Here is a 15,311-nt window from a genome sequence, read left to right on the forward strand (position 1 = left end):
ATTACATCATTATATACACAGTTCACTAACCTATAGGCTATAGGTATCATTCACTTTTTTTGGAAAATAGGTAGATTTGTTCTCCTTCAGGCTGCAGTATCTCTCCTGTCCTTCAATATCTTTCAAATTATTGCCCTCATTTCTTTCAATGTCACAGGATATAATTCATCTGAGCCAAGTAAACTGAATTCATTGGGAATGCCTAAGCATTTGCTTAACTATCACCTCAGATATCTTGGGCATGTTAGTTCTATGTGTTCTGTCCTTCTCAGTCCAAAGGTCATTCTCTTGGCAGAAAAAAACAGAAGCAAAACAACAACTGAGCAGCAGGTAAGGTAATGTTTTACCAATGAAGACTGAGGTGAAATTTTTTGCTTAAGGTATTTTGATAAGCAGCCAGGTGGTACAGTGGTTAGTGCCCTGGGCCTGGAGTCAAGAAGACCTGAGTGTGAACCTGGTCTCAGATACTTACTTTCTAGCTGAGTGACTTTGGGCAAGTCACTTCACTGCTGCCTGGTCAGTTTACCCAAATGTAAAATAAGGATCATATGAGAAGATACTTAATACAGTGCCTTACACAAGTTTAGGAAAGGCTTGTTCTTTCCTTCCTCTGAGGCCACAGAACAAGTTAGTGACAGAATTTGGTCTCCTTGGCTTCCAGTTCAATGATCATTCCATTCTATAATATTGCCTCATCAGGAAATATATAAATATATAAATATGGATATTTACAGATATTTAGCTAAATTAAAATAATTTTAGGAAATATAATTTCAAAGCATAAATCTTAAAGCATAAAATGGATATATGTTATATGTGACAGATAATATTCATTTTCATTGAATGAATTTATAGTTGCTTCAATGATATAGTAATATACCCATCTTCATTAAATCAATATGATAAATATACATTATAGTAAATGAATATAAAATATGATTTCAAAACTTTTACAGCATAAATGAATATTTTATATAATGTTATATTCAATATAGGTTTCATGTTTTGAAATTTTGGAGTGATATATTACATTAGTCAACTGAAGCAATTTACAATTTGAAAACTCTGGCAAAATAAAAAAATGAAAAAACAAAATAGCCCACAAATGTGAGGCCTCTCTGCATCTTAGCCCTGAAATAACTCTTGCAAGTGATGAATTTTTTTTAAATTAAGTTTACCCAAAGCAATTGGAGACTGTTGACAATCTCCAAGGGTTCCCCCCGCCCCAGGGAAAGCCACCCTGAAGTTAATCTGTTAGCTGTTCTGCATTTATTTAAAACCACAAACTGACCACAATTGAAGCAGTTGGAATAAATTAATTTATTTTGCCTTAGTATCCTTGAATAGAGGCCAGTGAATGCAAATTAAAGTGTTCCATTATTTACTGAAAACTCCTAGACAGTCTGTCTTCCAAAGAAGCTGTAATATGTTCCTTAAAGGTAGAGAGTGGTTTATGTTTTTCTTTGTCCTTGAATGTCCACAAATAATAAGTAAAATTTGTTGATTGACTAATTGTTCAACAATATAAGGAACAGTGATTAATATTAAATATGTATTTATATGTGTAATTATATAAATATTTAATGTGTAATTTTATAAATGTGTGTATAAGTCCATATACATATAATACCCCTATGTATGTATTCCTTCTTTTTTTTTTTTTAGTGTTTTGCAAGGCAGTGGGGCTAAGTGACTTGCCCAAGGCCACACAGCTAGGTAATTATTAAGTGTCTGAGGTCAGATTTGAACTCAGGTCCTCTTGATTCCAGGGCCGGTGCTCTATCCATTGCGCCACCTAGCTGCCCCATACGTATTCCTTCTAAAGGGATGCTTACACCTGTGTGACAGATAGGACAGATAGGCACTATAGATAGAACATTAGATTTCAAGTCAGGAAGACAAATTTAAATCCAACCTCAAATATTTACAAATATCTACCTTCAAATACTGTTGGGACAATAATATTTTAAATGCACTTTGAAACCTTTGAGCACCATATAAATGCTAGCTAATGAAAAAGAGATCATAATTATAAATGAGAAGAAAGAAGGAAATAATTATATGTTTCTTTAGTATCTATTATGTGCCAGATATTTTTACATTTGTGGAAACTGAAGTGACTTACCCAAGGACAAAGAGCTAATAAAGTGTCTGAGGCCAGATTTGAAGTCAGGTTGGCCAGCCCACAGGATTAGCCCTCTATCCACTGCGTACCTAGCTGCCTCTGGGAAAAGGTTCCAACCAAGTATATCCTAAATAAATCCTTCCCTCCAACATCCACATACAGAGCATTAACAATATAAATAAAATTCTATTCCTTACAGAATCTACTGGTATAAATTTGTGCTTTCAGGTCAAATTCAGAAGCTAGAGAAAGTTACTTGTAGTGTGAAAAAACACTGTCTAGTAATTTAAACAAATATTTACAATGGCATATTTATGATAAAATAGCATATTTTTCAGAAAAGTTAGGATGGGGGATTTCATTGATTTACAGGAACAGAAATGGAATCATCAAAGAGATTCAACTAAGAAAAAAACACAGGGTTTTTTATCTTATTTTTATTGATGATAACTATTGTTTTGCATCATAATCATTTTCTGATATATCTTTCTTCTTTTCCCTGCCCAAAGAGTCAAAGGTTTAACTTTGTTTAATTGAATCATTGGTTGAAAGAGTTCAGTAATGTGGATGCTTCCTTGGGGGAGGGGAGTAAGAAAAAAATATATATAGTAATATAGTATATATTAATATTAATATTAAACACACATTCATATGTATAAAGCTATATTTAATGTGTGATTTTTATATGTATATATGTGTATATATATATATATATATATATACACATTCTTTCAACAATCATTTATACAAGAGAGGACTTTTATTGGGGAAGAGTGGGCATTAGTGATAGTGATATTTAAAAAGAAAGTGCCAAGAAATTTTTAAAATACATAGAAGATTCTGGGGCTCTTATGATCCATTTTTGCTATCCCTAATACAGGAAAGGTTGAGATTGGTGGATTGCTTCAGTTCAGAATTATGGGCTAAGCCATTGGGAGTCCACACTAAGATTCTAACTAATATGGTGGATGGTAGGAGAGTAGCAGATTGCCAACAGTGGAACAAACCAGCCCTGGTTGGAAAAATGAAATAGGTTTAAGTTCCTGAAATGTTCTATAATGAATGGTCCTTTTAGAGTACAGTTCCAACCTGGACAAGTTAGGAAGATCTGGGCTCAAATAACTAGAAAAACAAACACATTTTAAAAAAATTGAAAACCAAATACAAACATGTATAAAAATCTTAAGGGCAGGAAAGGGAAGGACAGAGAAAACCAGTCCCATCTGCACCCCCACACACGAAATTCAGTCTAATGAAGAAAACAATAAGCAAACACTATGTACATGTACATATTAAGATATATAGATATATAGATATATAGATATATAGATATAGATATATAGATATATATAAAATAAATTGGAGGTCATCTGAAAGAGAGTTTGGAACTGGTAAGATGGTAGTATCCTCAGTACTAACAGGTTCAGTGGATAGAATACTGGCCCTGAAGTCAGAAAAACCTGAGTTCAAATCTGATCTCAGACACTTCACACTTACTAGCTGTGTGACCCTGGACAAGTTGTTTAACTCCAATTGTCTTGCCAAAGAAAATAGTAATGGAGAAGTTTGGAGAAAGAGAGGATGGCGGGGGGGGGATAATGATTTCTGACTTGGATATAGGTCTTAGGCACATAGGAAGCTAGGTGGCTCAGTAAATAGAGTGCTGGGTTTGGACTCAAGAAGATTTGAGTTCAAATCCAACCTCAGATCCTAGACAAGTCAATTTACCCTGTTTACCTCAGTTTCTTCATCTGTAAAATAACTATCTTTGCCAAGAAAATCCAAAATGGAGTCATCAAGAGTTGGACTCAACAACAAAAACAACATAGAATAAGCAAATTATTTTTTGAATTAGAAAGAAACTGGCTTTGTTGTCTATTTCTGGATTTGGAGCTACATGAAGTGGGTTGAAATCCCTCTTCTCTGATCTTTACTAACTATATGACTTTCTTTATCTGTAAAATAAAACATTTGAATTAGACTTCTTTTTCTTTATATTTTTATTATTTATTTTCCCGATTATATGTAAATATAATTTTCAACATTCATTTTTGTAAAGTTTTCTTCCTCTCACCCTTCCCTCCCCTCCCTCTAGATAGCAAGTCATCTGATTTAAGTCATACATTGTGTTAAACATATTTCCATATTATGAACTAAATTTCTTTTAAGGTTTTTTCTAGCTCAAAATTTATGATCCCATTGGGAGAGGGTCAGACTGGTGGAAATGTTGTGATATCAAGAATTCAGATGTCCTAACAGGGCTTATTTCTATGGGAATCTTTTAGACACTGCCTTAATACTTGAGATTACATGCCCAAAAAGACCTATCCCATATTGTGTAGCATATGAGCAAAGTATTATAATGAAGTGTAAGTTCATCAAGAATCCAATTAACTATAATAATATTAATTGCTAGCATCTATATAGTATTTTAAGAAAGTTTTATGTATTCTATCTCACTTGTTCCTCACAACAACCCTGTGAGGTAGTGGACACGATTATCTCCATTTTACAAATAGGAAATTGAGTCTGAGTTAAGTAATTTGCCCAGAATGATACAACTATTAAATTTCTGATTCAAACTTAAGCCTCTCTGATTCCAAGTCCAGTGTTCTGATCAGCTAACTAATGGTAGTACCTGGTCTTCAGAGCCATCATCGTGAGTGAAAAAGAAATGAAGAAATTGGTGTGCTTACCTAAAATGATTCTTGATGGTGGAAGACCCATGTTTCTAGATACTAAATCTGCCGAGAAATGGGTCCAGGTGTCCAGAAGGTCAGGGGGCAAAGTGGTGAGTCTGTTGCTTGATACATCCAGGTAGGTGAGATGCTTCAGGTATGCGGTGGCCTCAGGTGGCACACTGCTTATTCTGTTGTTGTGTAAATCCAAGGTTCGTAAATTGGGCATCTCCAGTAGAGATTCCCAGGGGAATGTAGTCAGCCAATTGCCATCTAAGCGCAGTTCATGAAGATGCTTCAGGTTGTAAAAGCTGCCGGAGTCAATGCTGACCACAGAGTTATAAGTCACCCAGAGGTACCTGAGCTCTCCCAGGTAGTAGAAGGCCTCAGTGGGGATCTTGCGGATGACAGTCTTTTCTATTCGGAGCTTCATTGTGTCTACAGGAACATTTGTAGGAATCTCATACATATCTGGGTCATTGCACAACACCAACCTGGATCAACAAACAGAAAGAACTTACATCCTCAATTGCCAATTTGGGAGAAATTCTCTATTCTCTGGAATTCTTTCATTAAATGACCTACTTTTTTTTAGGTTTTTTTGTAAGGCAAACGGGGTTAAATGGCTTTAAGTGGCTTGCTCAAGGCCACACAGCTAGGTAATTTTTTTTTTAGTGTTGCCTTTTTTTTAATCATGTGGATACAACATAGTGGACTTTTTTAAAATTAATTTTTATTAAAGGTATTATTTGAGTTTTACAATTTTACCCCCAATCTTGCTTCCCACCCCCCACCCCCCCACCCCTTCAACAGTCACAGATAAAAAAATGATGTGGGGGTGGCTAGGTGGCGCAGTAGATAGAGCACCAGCCCTGGAGTCAGGAGTACCTGAGTTCAAATCCAGCCTCAAACACTTAGTAATTACCTAGCTATGTGGCCTTGGGCAAGCCACTTAACCCCATTGCCTAGCAAAAACCTAAAAAAAAAAAAGTAATGCACTGGTTAAAGTAATTTACTCACAGATATTAACCAAGGATAGAGAGAGACACTATCTCAGGATTTAAATCAGCAGATTTCAGGACACAGAGTCATATTTTAGAAATCCTAGGTCATGTAGAAGAGAGCTGGCAAATATTGCAATCTGTGGGCCCCTTAAAAATCCCAAACATTTCCAAGTGCAGCCCAGTCAGATTAAATCAGCTTAAAATATAGTTCCTATCTCATTTTAGTATGTTGATATATGAATTATATATAATATACATGCATAGTTTTCTAAGTTTATATTGTTGCCCATTGTTATCATTCGGTCATTTCTGACTCTTCATGACACCATTTAAGATTTTCTTAGCAAAGATACTGGAGTAGTTTGCCATTTCTTTCTCCAGTTTATTTAACAGATGTGGCAAACAAGCTTAAGTGACTTGCTCAGGGTCACACAACTAAGCATCTGAAGTCAGATTTGAGTTTGTCTTCCAGGCCACCTAACTGCCCTAATATGTGATCTTACATACAATTTAGTGACATGGCCCCCCATTTCTATTTGAGTTTGATCTCACTGATGTAGGGGATAGAACACCAGATTTTTTAGAATCCTGCCTCAGACTTTGGACTACTCTTGGCCCCTGCCTCAACTACCTCCACCTACCCCTCACTTCACCTTCCTTTTTTATGTTGTCTTCCCCCATTAGACTGTAAGCTTCATGAGGGCAAGAACTGCCTTTCTTTTTCATATTTGTAGCCCCAGCCCTTTAGCATAGTGCTAGCATCTATAAATGTCCAGTTTCATTTCTTACCATGAGGTGTCAAACTCCAAGAGAGGCAACATGGCTTCATGATTGGGCAGCCAGCCTTTAGTCAACAAGACCCATGTTCAAGTCCAGGCTGGGATATGTACTAGCCATGCAACTCTGGATGTTTGTAAATATAAAAGCCATCCTGAGCCTTGCTGTGTGATGTGTGCCAGGCTACTTTCTCAGATTATAAACTGCAGAACAGTCATACATCTTCAAGTCCTCTTGCTGATGAAGTTGCTGGGTCCAGAACCCTCCCTCCTCCTACATCAGGTCTACTCTGAGGATTGAATGCTAAAGAGTAGTGTAAAGAGTTCTGTTTAACAGAAACAAAAGGTGGTGCACCAAAAACCATATCTGACTAATAAGGATGCTTTAAATATCCCACCCAGTAAGTAGGCATGTGCAGTGTGACCTCCCAGGTGAACAATAGTACCTTGAGATAATTCATAAGGAAAAGAAGTTCACAAGTTGATGGAAAGTAGAATTGGTAATACTCAGGATGAAAAGGGGATCTCTACCTCTACTATGAACCACTGGTTCTGGAGCTTCTTCAATCCAGAAAGGGATAATAATAGCTAGCATTTATATATTGATATGCAAAGCAAACCATTTATCTCCTTTTATCTTCACCATCATCCTTTGACATAGCTGCTATTATTATTCTCATTATACAGATGTAGAAACTGAGGCAGGTGGAGGGTAAGTTATTTGTCCAGGTCATACAAGTAAAATATATCTGAGGGCAAATTTTAGCTTTGGTCTTCCTGACTCATGATTTATCCACTGCCTTATCTAATAGCCTCTAAGAAGATTGGGCTTCTATGCCTTCTTCAGTGGTTATTAGTTTTATATTCAAGTAGATAGAGCTTTAATTGAAGGATAACATTTCCTTGACTATGATCTTAAAAGTGTACAGTGGGACTCAAAGGAGGAGATGCAGGAGATAGTGGAAAGGACAGCCTAAGTCCTAAGCTTGCTGACCACCATGTTAGCCATAGAACCTCACTTAACCTCACTAAGCCTCTTCTCTCACTTGAAAATGGGAGGGAAAACACTTCCAGCCTGAGCCAAACATAGTACAGGAGAAAGGAGATTGGATTTGAAGCCGAGAAAACCTGAGTTCAAGTCTTGCCTCTGCCACATGCTGGCTGTATAATGCAGCTCTCAGGGCTTGGGGCTGGTCTGAGTTGAGAATTGCTTTACTGGGAGTTGCACAAACTAATGAAATTGTGAGTCTGATACAAAAATAGACATTCACATATATACATATACAAAATATGTATATTTAATTTTACTTTTTAAGTCTTTGATAAATTTATTCAATAGAAAAATATTCTCATCTAGTTAGTATCTCTAGACATTTTAACTTGGGGTGGCTTACCCCATAGGAGGAGTGATTTGATTGATTTCCTTTTATATTTGTTTGAAGAGAAAGAAAAGGGGTAGCAAGAGAAGGAAGAGTGAAGGGAGGAAAGGGAAGGAGAGAGAGATTGAGAGAGCAAAAAAATCATATATTTATATATATATACACACATATACACACATATATATGATTTATTCAATCAGACTCTGTATATATATATACATATATATATACTTTTATGTGTGTAGCAAATATAGAGATATCCAAAAAGCCTTAATATAGTGTTAAGTTTTAAGAGTTGCACTGTTTAATAGGACTGTAATAAGACTTTTGGAACACTTACTATATACGGAATGGGGAAAGGAAAGGGAGAGGGAGAGAAAGAAGGCAAAGGGGAGAAGAGTATAAGCATTATATTGTGTCTACTATGAGCCCAGAAGTGTTTTATAAATAATATCTCATTTGACTATTTTCAAAACCTTGCAAATTGCATTCTGTTATTACCCCCATTTAATAGTTGCTAATACTGAGACAAACAGAAATTAGTGGACTTGTCACACAGGTAGTAAATGTCTGAGTAAATGTATTGAATGAAAGAGAAGAAGGAAGGGGAGAAAGAGAGAGACAGAGACAGAGACAGAGAAAGAGAAAGAGCAGAGAGAGAAAGCAAGAAGAGCAAGAAAAGAGCAAGAACAGGAACAAGAACAAGAAGGGAGGGAGGGAGGGGGAAACAAAGAGAGAGGGGAGAGATGGAAGGCACAGTATTAGAGAGACATTTTGTAATAAGCTCAAAGACCATAACAATAATCAGACTCATATTTTATAAAGTATTACAAAGCATTTCTCTCACAAAACCCTGAAAGTTAAGAAATCCAAGTGTGATTTCATCGGAGGTTAAGTGCTTTGCTCATGGTCACCCAACTAGTAAAAGCTGAAAGGGATTCCTTCAGACCTTCAGGTCTCCTGACTGCTTCTGGAACTTCTTACAGATGGGAATCCCCCTCACTCTGGACTCAATTTTAACTGTAAATTCAAAACCCCAGAGATTCTTACTTTTAACAGATTCTCTGGTAGACATCACTGCTTGCCAGTTTTCAAACTGGTGCATACTGGATAAAAAAAAAAAGGAAGTAGGGAACTGATTATTTTTCCAAGTGGGTAAGGGTGAGTAATTAGTAATTGTTCTGCATCCCTGAACCCATCAAAGTTACTTTTGGTTATGTTATTCCATAACCTCCAATGACCTCCTTAGGTAAATAAAATTGTCTGCTTAGACTTCATGGAATAGCTATTACAGTCTAGTCAGAAATGTTTCTATTTTATGCTTCCAACCATGAATTGAATGATTCTATCCTGTTATTCATCATTGTTTTTAAAACTCCCTGGTTCAGTTCCCCTAAGGAAAGACAAGAGATAAGTTAAGACAGTCTCAGATTTTCATTGTGGCATGCTCCCCCTTCTCTCACTGTCTCCCTATGTAATTTTTGTCACTTTTAATATTTAGTAGATTCTCTGAAAAAAAAATACCCATTCTATTTAGAATCAGGGTATTGTCTAGTTCCATGGGAGGAGCCCCTTTCTGACAAAGGTTCATCCTTATAATATCATTAAATATTTTGGTAGATACATGGCAAAAGGGGGATAGAATACTGGGTCTGGAATCAGAAAGTCCTGAATTAAAATCCAACCTCAGAAACTAACTGGTTGTTTGACCCTAGGCAAATCACTTAACCTCTGTTTGCCTCATTTTCCTCATCTGTAAAATAGGGGTTAGTATTTACCTCTCAGAGATGATATGAGGATCAAATGAGACAATAAGTGAAAAATGTTTGTTCTTTTCCTTTTCCTCTTTGGGGGAGACTCAACTAATCAGGATTTCCATTGATTAAACTACCACCTCATTAGCAACAAGGATAATATTTGGCACTTCTTAAAGAGTTCTAATATGATTCCCAAAATCTGTTTAAAGCTAATATTCTCTAATAACACATTAAGGAACCTACAAGTCCCTACCTTGTGTCTACAACATGAAAGTTATTTTTTTAATTGCATTTTTAAAATCTCATTTAGACAAATAAAAAAATATACATCCTTAAATTTCATTGACTTTTAAGAACCCCTATGATCTATTTGCCTTTGTTTCCTCAAGTGCAAAGTGAGGACAATCACAGCACCTGCTTCTCAGGGTTATTGTTGTGAGGTTGTTGTAAGGAGAAAACAAAATAATTAGAAAGTTTTCAACACAGGTAACACTATATAAATTTTTGCTATCACCAACATCCTCCTCCTCATCATCATCATCCTCACCTCCCTCTCTTCCTCATGAGAGACTAGGTTCCCTCCTCTGTGGATGAACTGGAATTGGTAGGAAGGCATTATCTTCCCCAATGCTAAGATTATTTACCTGTGGACATTCTAGTTCCCAAAGAAAACAAAAATGTTCTGCCTATGAATAATTTGGGTAAAATAAGTCAAATCGGAATGTGTTCTGTGGTTTCATAAGTCTTAAAGATATTTTTAAGAGCTTGAACACTGAATAAAAACAGGGAAGGCTGACTAAATATTATTTAGCAGCAAATGATTATGATTATAAAGCAGTAAGATGCAACTACTGCAACTTAAACCTCTCCTCTCTGGTTGCTGATAAAAATACAATTGCTTCTTGTCCCTGCCAAGGTAGAGGAGACTCAATTAAGTTATAATCAGTCTATATCTTTTTACATGAAATTGTGTAAAGACAACAAATGCATACCTTGAATCTGTATCATCACTTCTGCTGGGGGAATCACAGGTGCATTGCGAAGGACATGAAGTGCACACTCCTTCCAAAATGCTAAATATGAGGCCCAAATAAGCCAATAGATGCATCCCTCCTATGAAAGAATATTAGAACAAAAGCTAAAAACCAAATCCCAAGCATTCAGGGGCCAGGATGCACGCATGTGGATGTCCATTTAGTCAGAGAAGATTACAAAGGATTAGCTGAGATCTGTAGTTACTTAACCTTCAAATGTATCTCACAAGGGATCAATCGAGTTAGCCTTCATATATAGCTTCAGCAAAGTAGCATATTTTAAGGGAAAAGAAAATAATTTCTTTGGGAAAATGTTGAAAAATGCACATTTTAAGCCCCTTTCCAATGAAAGCAAGTTGCAATTTGAATATTTATTCAATGCTAAAATTCAATGCTAAAAATCATTCAGATTTCATTACTTGAACTCTGTTTTAGATTATCTCTATGTCTTGTTGCAAAATGAATTGACTTTGTATGTGGCTCTAAAAGAGATTACAAAGAAAGCTGAATTTAGAAAGAATGAAATGAATAAAATTTTGCTGTTATTGTGATAAAGTTTACAATATTGCCACCTACTGCTCAGCTATGGTTTAGCAAGTGCCCAATAAATAAATATATCAAACCCAAGTTCCACACTTCAAACTGGAAGATGCCTGGATAGGCAACTAGTCCAACCCCTTATTTTAGTGGAAGTGGAAACTGTGGCCTTAAAAAGTTAAGTGACTTGCCCAAGGTCCCAAAAGTAACCAGTGGCAGAACTAAAATTTGAGCCCAAGTCCTCGGTAGTTTTCCACTTTACTTCCCCAACTTCCAATACCTATTTTTAAAAGTTATTCATCAGTTTCCCTAATTTATCCTTTTTTCTTTCTCTTTTTCTCACTTCCTTCTAATGGTCAAAATTATACCTGATAATTTTTTCTAATATATATATATATATATATATTAGAAAAAATTATATTAAGAGTCTGGTGATACCCTGTATATACAGGGTATCACCAGACTCTTAATATAGTTTTGAGCTTCAATAACTTAGACTATTAAAATCGAAGCAGGCAGAGGTTTAAGCTTTAATAGTTTAAAACATGCCCCAAGAGTACAGTTTTGTGCAATGAACAGTAAAAGCTCCCTTTTAACTGAGAATGAGTTGATAGATACTTCACATGTGAGTGCTAAGGCATTGTTTATATTTATTATATTTCACATAATAATAAAAATGTATTTATATTATAATCAGTATTACTATTTTCTTTGCTGACTATCAAATGTTTGAATGGAAAATCAGAAAAACATAGGAAAATTTTAAGATGAGAGACTAGGAAAAATTATTTCAAAATTGCTAATTCCATTAATAGAATTAAGCCATGTCCTTTCTCTTTCTTTCCCCAAACAACTACACAGTGTTTCTAATCCAAGAACATAATCATAATGGAAGTCATTGTTCAAAAGAAATAGGACACTTCTTGAACTAAGTGCACCATTAAAATGAAAGGAAAACTCTATTCCTGGTCAGATGAGTAATTTTCAATTAACTATTAAACAACTTCTGTGTTTCAGCACTGAGAATACAGAATACAGAATACAGAAATGAAATAGTCCCTACCTTCAAGGAGCTGACATAGTAGGAGAAGGATAATGCAAACACAGATAATAAATACAGGTTAATGTGAGGAAAGAGGATGATTGATGTTTGTCCTTCCTTCTTGAAAAAGATCATGACATCGGGGAATGAGGAAAAAAGAGAGAGATAAGGGAAGGTGAACTGAGACATGAAAAAAAGGTAATTCTGAGACAAGGGGGAGCAGAAGGGCATTCCAGGAATGGACCTGTCCAAGCACTTGGACATGATTAATGGATTGTTGATTTAGGGGAATAGTTAGTAGTCTAGTTTGGTCCGAAAGAAACTGAGGAGCACACAGAAGAGTAAGAGATGAACCAGGAAAGGCTAGTGTCATGAAAACCAAGAGACAAGTATTTACACAGAGGTGGGCAATGGTGACCAAAAAACTATAGAAAGGTCAAAGGCAGAAAGCTAAGTGGTGCAGTGGATAGAACACTGGCCCTGGAGTCAGGAGGACTTGAGTTCAAATTTGACCTCAGACACTTAATAATTGCCTAACTGTATGACCTTGAACAAGTCACACTTAATCCCATTGCCTTAAATAAATAAAAAAAATTTTAAAGGTCAAAGAGGATGAGAGATAAGAAGTCATTGGATCTAAGAATAAAGAATAAATAAATAAACAAACAAATGAATAAGTAAATAAATAAATAGATGAATAGATAAATGAATAAATGAATGAATGAATGGATAAATAAACAAATAAACAAACATAAATGAATGAATGGATGAATGAATGAATGAATTAAATAAATGAATGAATGAATTAATGAAATAGCCACCTCACACTCAGCAGACTGGAAAACTTGTTTTAAAAAAAAGGGGGGAGTGAATGACAAATGTTGAAGGAGTAATGAGAAAAGATCAGCGTTAAGACATTGTTGGTGGAGCTAGGAATTGGTCCTGCCATCCTGTACAGCAATTTGAATTCTGCCCCCCAAAATTACTAAAATATGCTTATCATTTGAGCAATGATACCACTACTCAGGCAGCTAGGTAGTAGAGGGGATAGGGCCTAGAGTCAGAAAGACCTGTGTTAAAATTCAGTTTTTTTGATGTCTACTAGTTGTGGGACCCTGAACGAATCATTTACCCTCTATTTGTCTAAATGTCCTCATCTATAAAATGGTTGCTGTGAGGATTAAATAAGATTATAATTATAAAGCATTTCCTGGTACATAAGTGAGTACTATGTAAATGTTATTATTATCACTATGCTTATACCTCCAAGGTAGGAAAAAAGCATTTATTTAGCACCTACTGTATGCTATGTACTTTATAAATATTATATCATTTCAGCCTTACACAACCCTGGGAGGTAGGTTCTATTATTAGCATCATTTTATAGTTGAGTAAACTGAGAAAGACAGGATAAATGACTTGCCCAGGGTCACATAGCTAATAAATATCTGAAGGCAGATTTGAACACTGTAGTACTCTATCCACTACATGACCTACCCACTCAAATGAAGAAGAAAAGACCATATATACAAAAGTTATTTTTTGTGGTGCAAAGAACTGGAAAACAAGGAGTCATCTATCATTTGGGGAATGACTGAACAAGCTGTGGCATATGCTTGTGATAGAATATTATTGTACCATAAGAAATGATGAAAAAAAACAATTTCAGAGAAACTTGGGAACAGCTGTCTGAACTAATACAGAGAAAAGAAAAAACTAATATGGAAAAAAGAGAAAAATGAAAATAATTTATACAATAACTTTGCAAAAATGGACATCTCTGAAAGACCTAACTCCAATCAACATAAGGACTGACTGAGAACCAGTGATGAAACAGTCTCCCTCCCTACCTCTTGTCAGAGAGGTCATGATTCAATGTGCTCAATGAGACAGACATATTTGAATATGAATACATATATATATATATATATATATATATATATATATATATATATATGTTACAAGGATTGTGTTTTTCTTCTTTTTCAGGAAGCAAAGATGGGAAACAGAAAATAAATGCTGATTTAAAAAATAAATTTAAGAAAAAATTAATAGTAACTACTTTAAAATAGAGAATTCAGAGCAAATAAAAGATCTAGGTAATAAATGGTTTTTTTAAAATAAAGACCTGTGATTTCATTGATTGGGGAATTCCCAGCAACTCCTCTATAGCTTATAGACTTGAAAAGATGCCTGAAGCAACAAGGTAAAGTGGTTTGGCCATGGTCACACAGATAGTATGTGTCAGAAGCAAGACTTGAATGCAGAGACTGCTATTTGTCAATAAATGGATATATCATTTAGTATTATTGAATAGACAAACAGTGGTAAAATCCATAATCCCTTGAACTAAAACAACTTTAGAAACAAGAAATAGAAATTTTGTTCCTACAGCACTAAAGGTAAATTATTTGATACTTTGAAAGATACTTAATTTCATTGACACAATTCATCAATCAAAATAGATTAGAAGCCTCTCCAAACCTTCTCATCTTCTTTGTATGTCAGGGGTCCCCAAGGTTTAACAGAAGCAGTCAGCTTAGGCATATCAAAACTGCCCACAGACCACAGAAGCTGGACATGCAGACTCAACCTCCCCAACTGTCATGAAACAGATGGAATAACTGGAGCATCTAGGTAGTGCAGTGGATAGATCACTGGCCCTGGAGTCTAGAGGACCTGAGGTCAAATCCGACCTCAGACAATAATTACCTAGCTGTATGACCTTGGGCAAGTCATTTAACCCCATTGCCTTGCCAAAAAAAATGAAGCAAACATGAATTAAATAGCTACTGTTCTCAGAGTGCTCATGGAGTTTCCAGTCAACTGTGAGAGATAGAATGGCACAGTGACTAGAAAGACTGTTGAATTTCCTTTCTATTTTGTACTTAAGTAGACTTCTTTTTATCTCATTTTGTTCCAACACCAAACCTGTTCTAACAGCCAAGCTTACACATCACAATTATGACCAAGAAATTC

The 15,311-nt window shown here is 35.5% G+C and overlaps 1 protein-coding gene across 1 annotated transcript in view; it reads right to left on the bottom strand.

Annotated features, from left to right (window-relative positions):
* LRIT3 (leucine rich repeat, Ig-like and transmembrane domains 3) overlaps nucleotides 1–14,926 on the bottom strand; it is a 34,980-nt gene extending 20,054 nt beyond the window's left edge. Inside the window, exons 1-3 of the mRNA XM_074227394.1 lie at nucleotides 14,817–14,926; nucleotides 10,712–10,832; nucleotides 4,822–5,297 (exon numbers count right to left, since the gene is read on the bottom strand). Coding sequence (XP_074083495.1) covers nucleotides 4,822–5,297; nucleotides 10,712–10,827 — 592 coding nt within the window. The 5' untranslated portion in view covers nucleotides 10,828–10,832; nucleotides 14,817–14,926. The remainder of the gene's footprint in view (nucleotides 1–4,821; nucleotides 5,298–10,711; nucleotides 10,833–14,816) is intronic.
* Nucleotides 14,927–15,311: the final 385 nt, after the last annotated feature.

Source organism: Macrotis lagotis, chromosome 3 (assembly GCF_037893015.1).
Source record: "Macrotis lagotis isolate mMagLag1 chromosome 3, bilby.v1.9.chrom.fasta, whole genome shotgun sequence".
Taxonomy (NCBI): domain Eukaryota; kingdom Metazoa; phylum Chordata; class Mammalia; order Peramelemorphia; family Peramelidae; genus Macrotis; species Macrotis lagotis.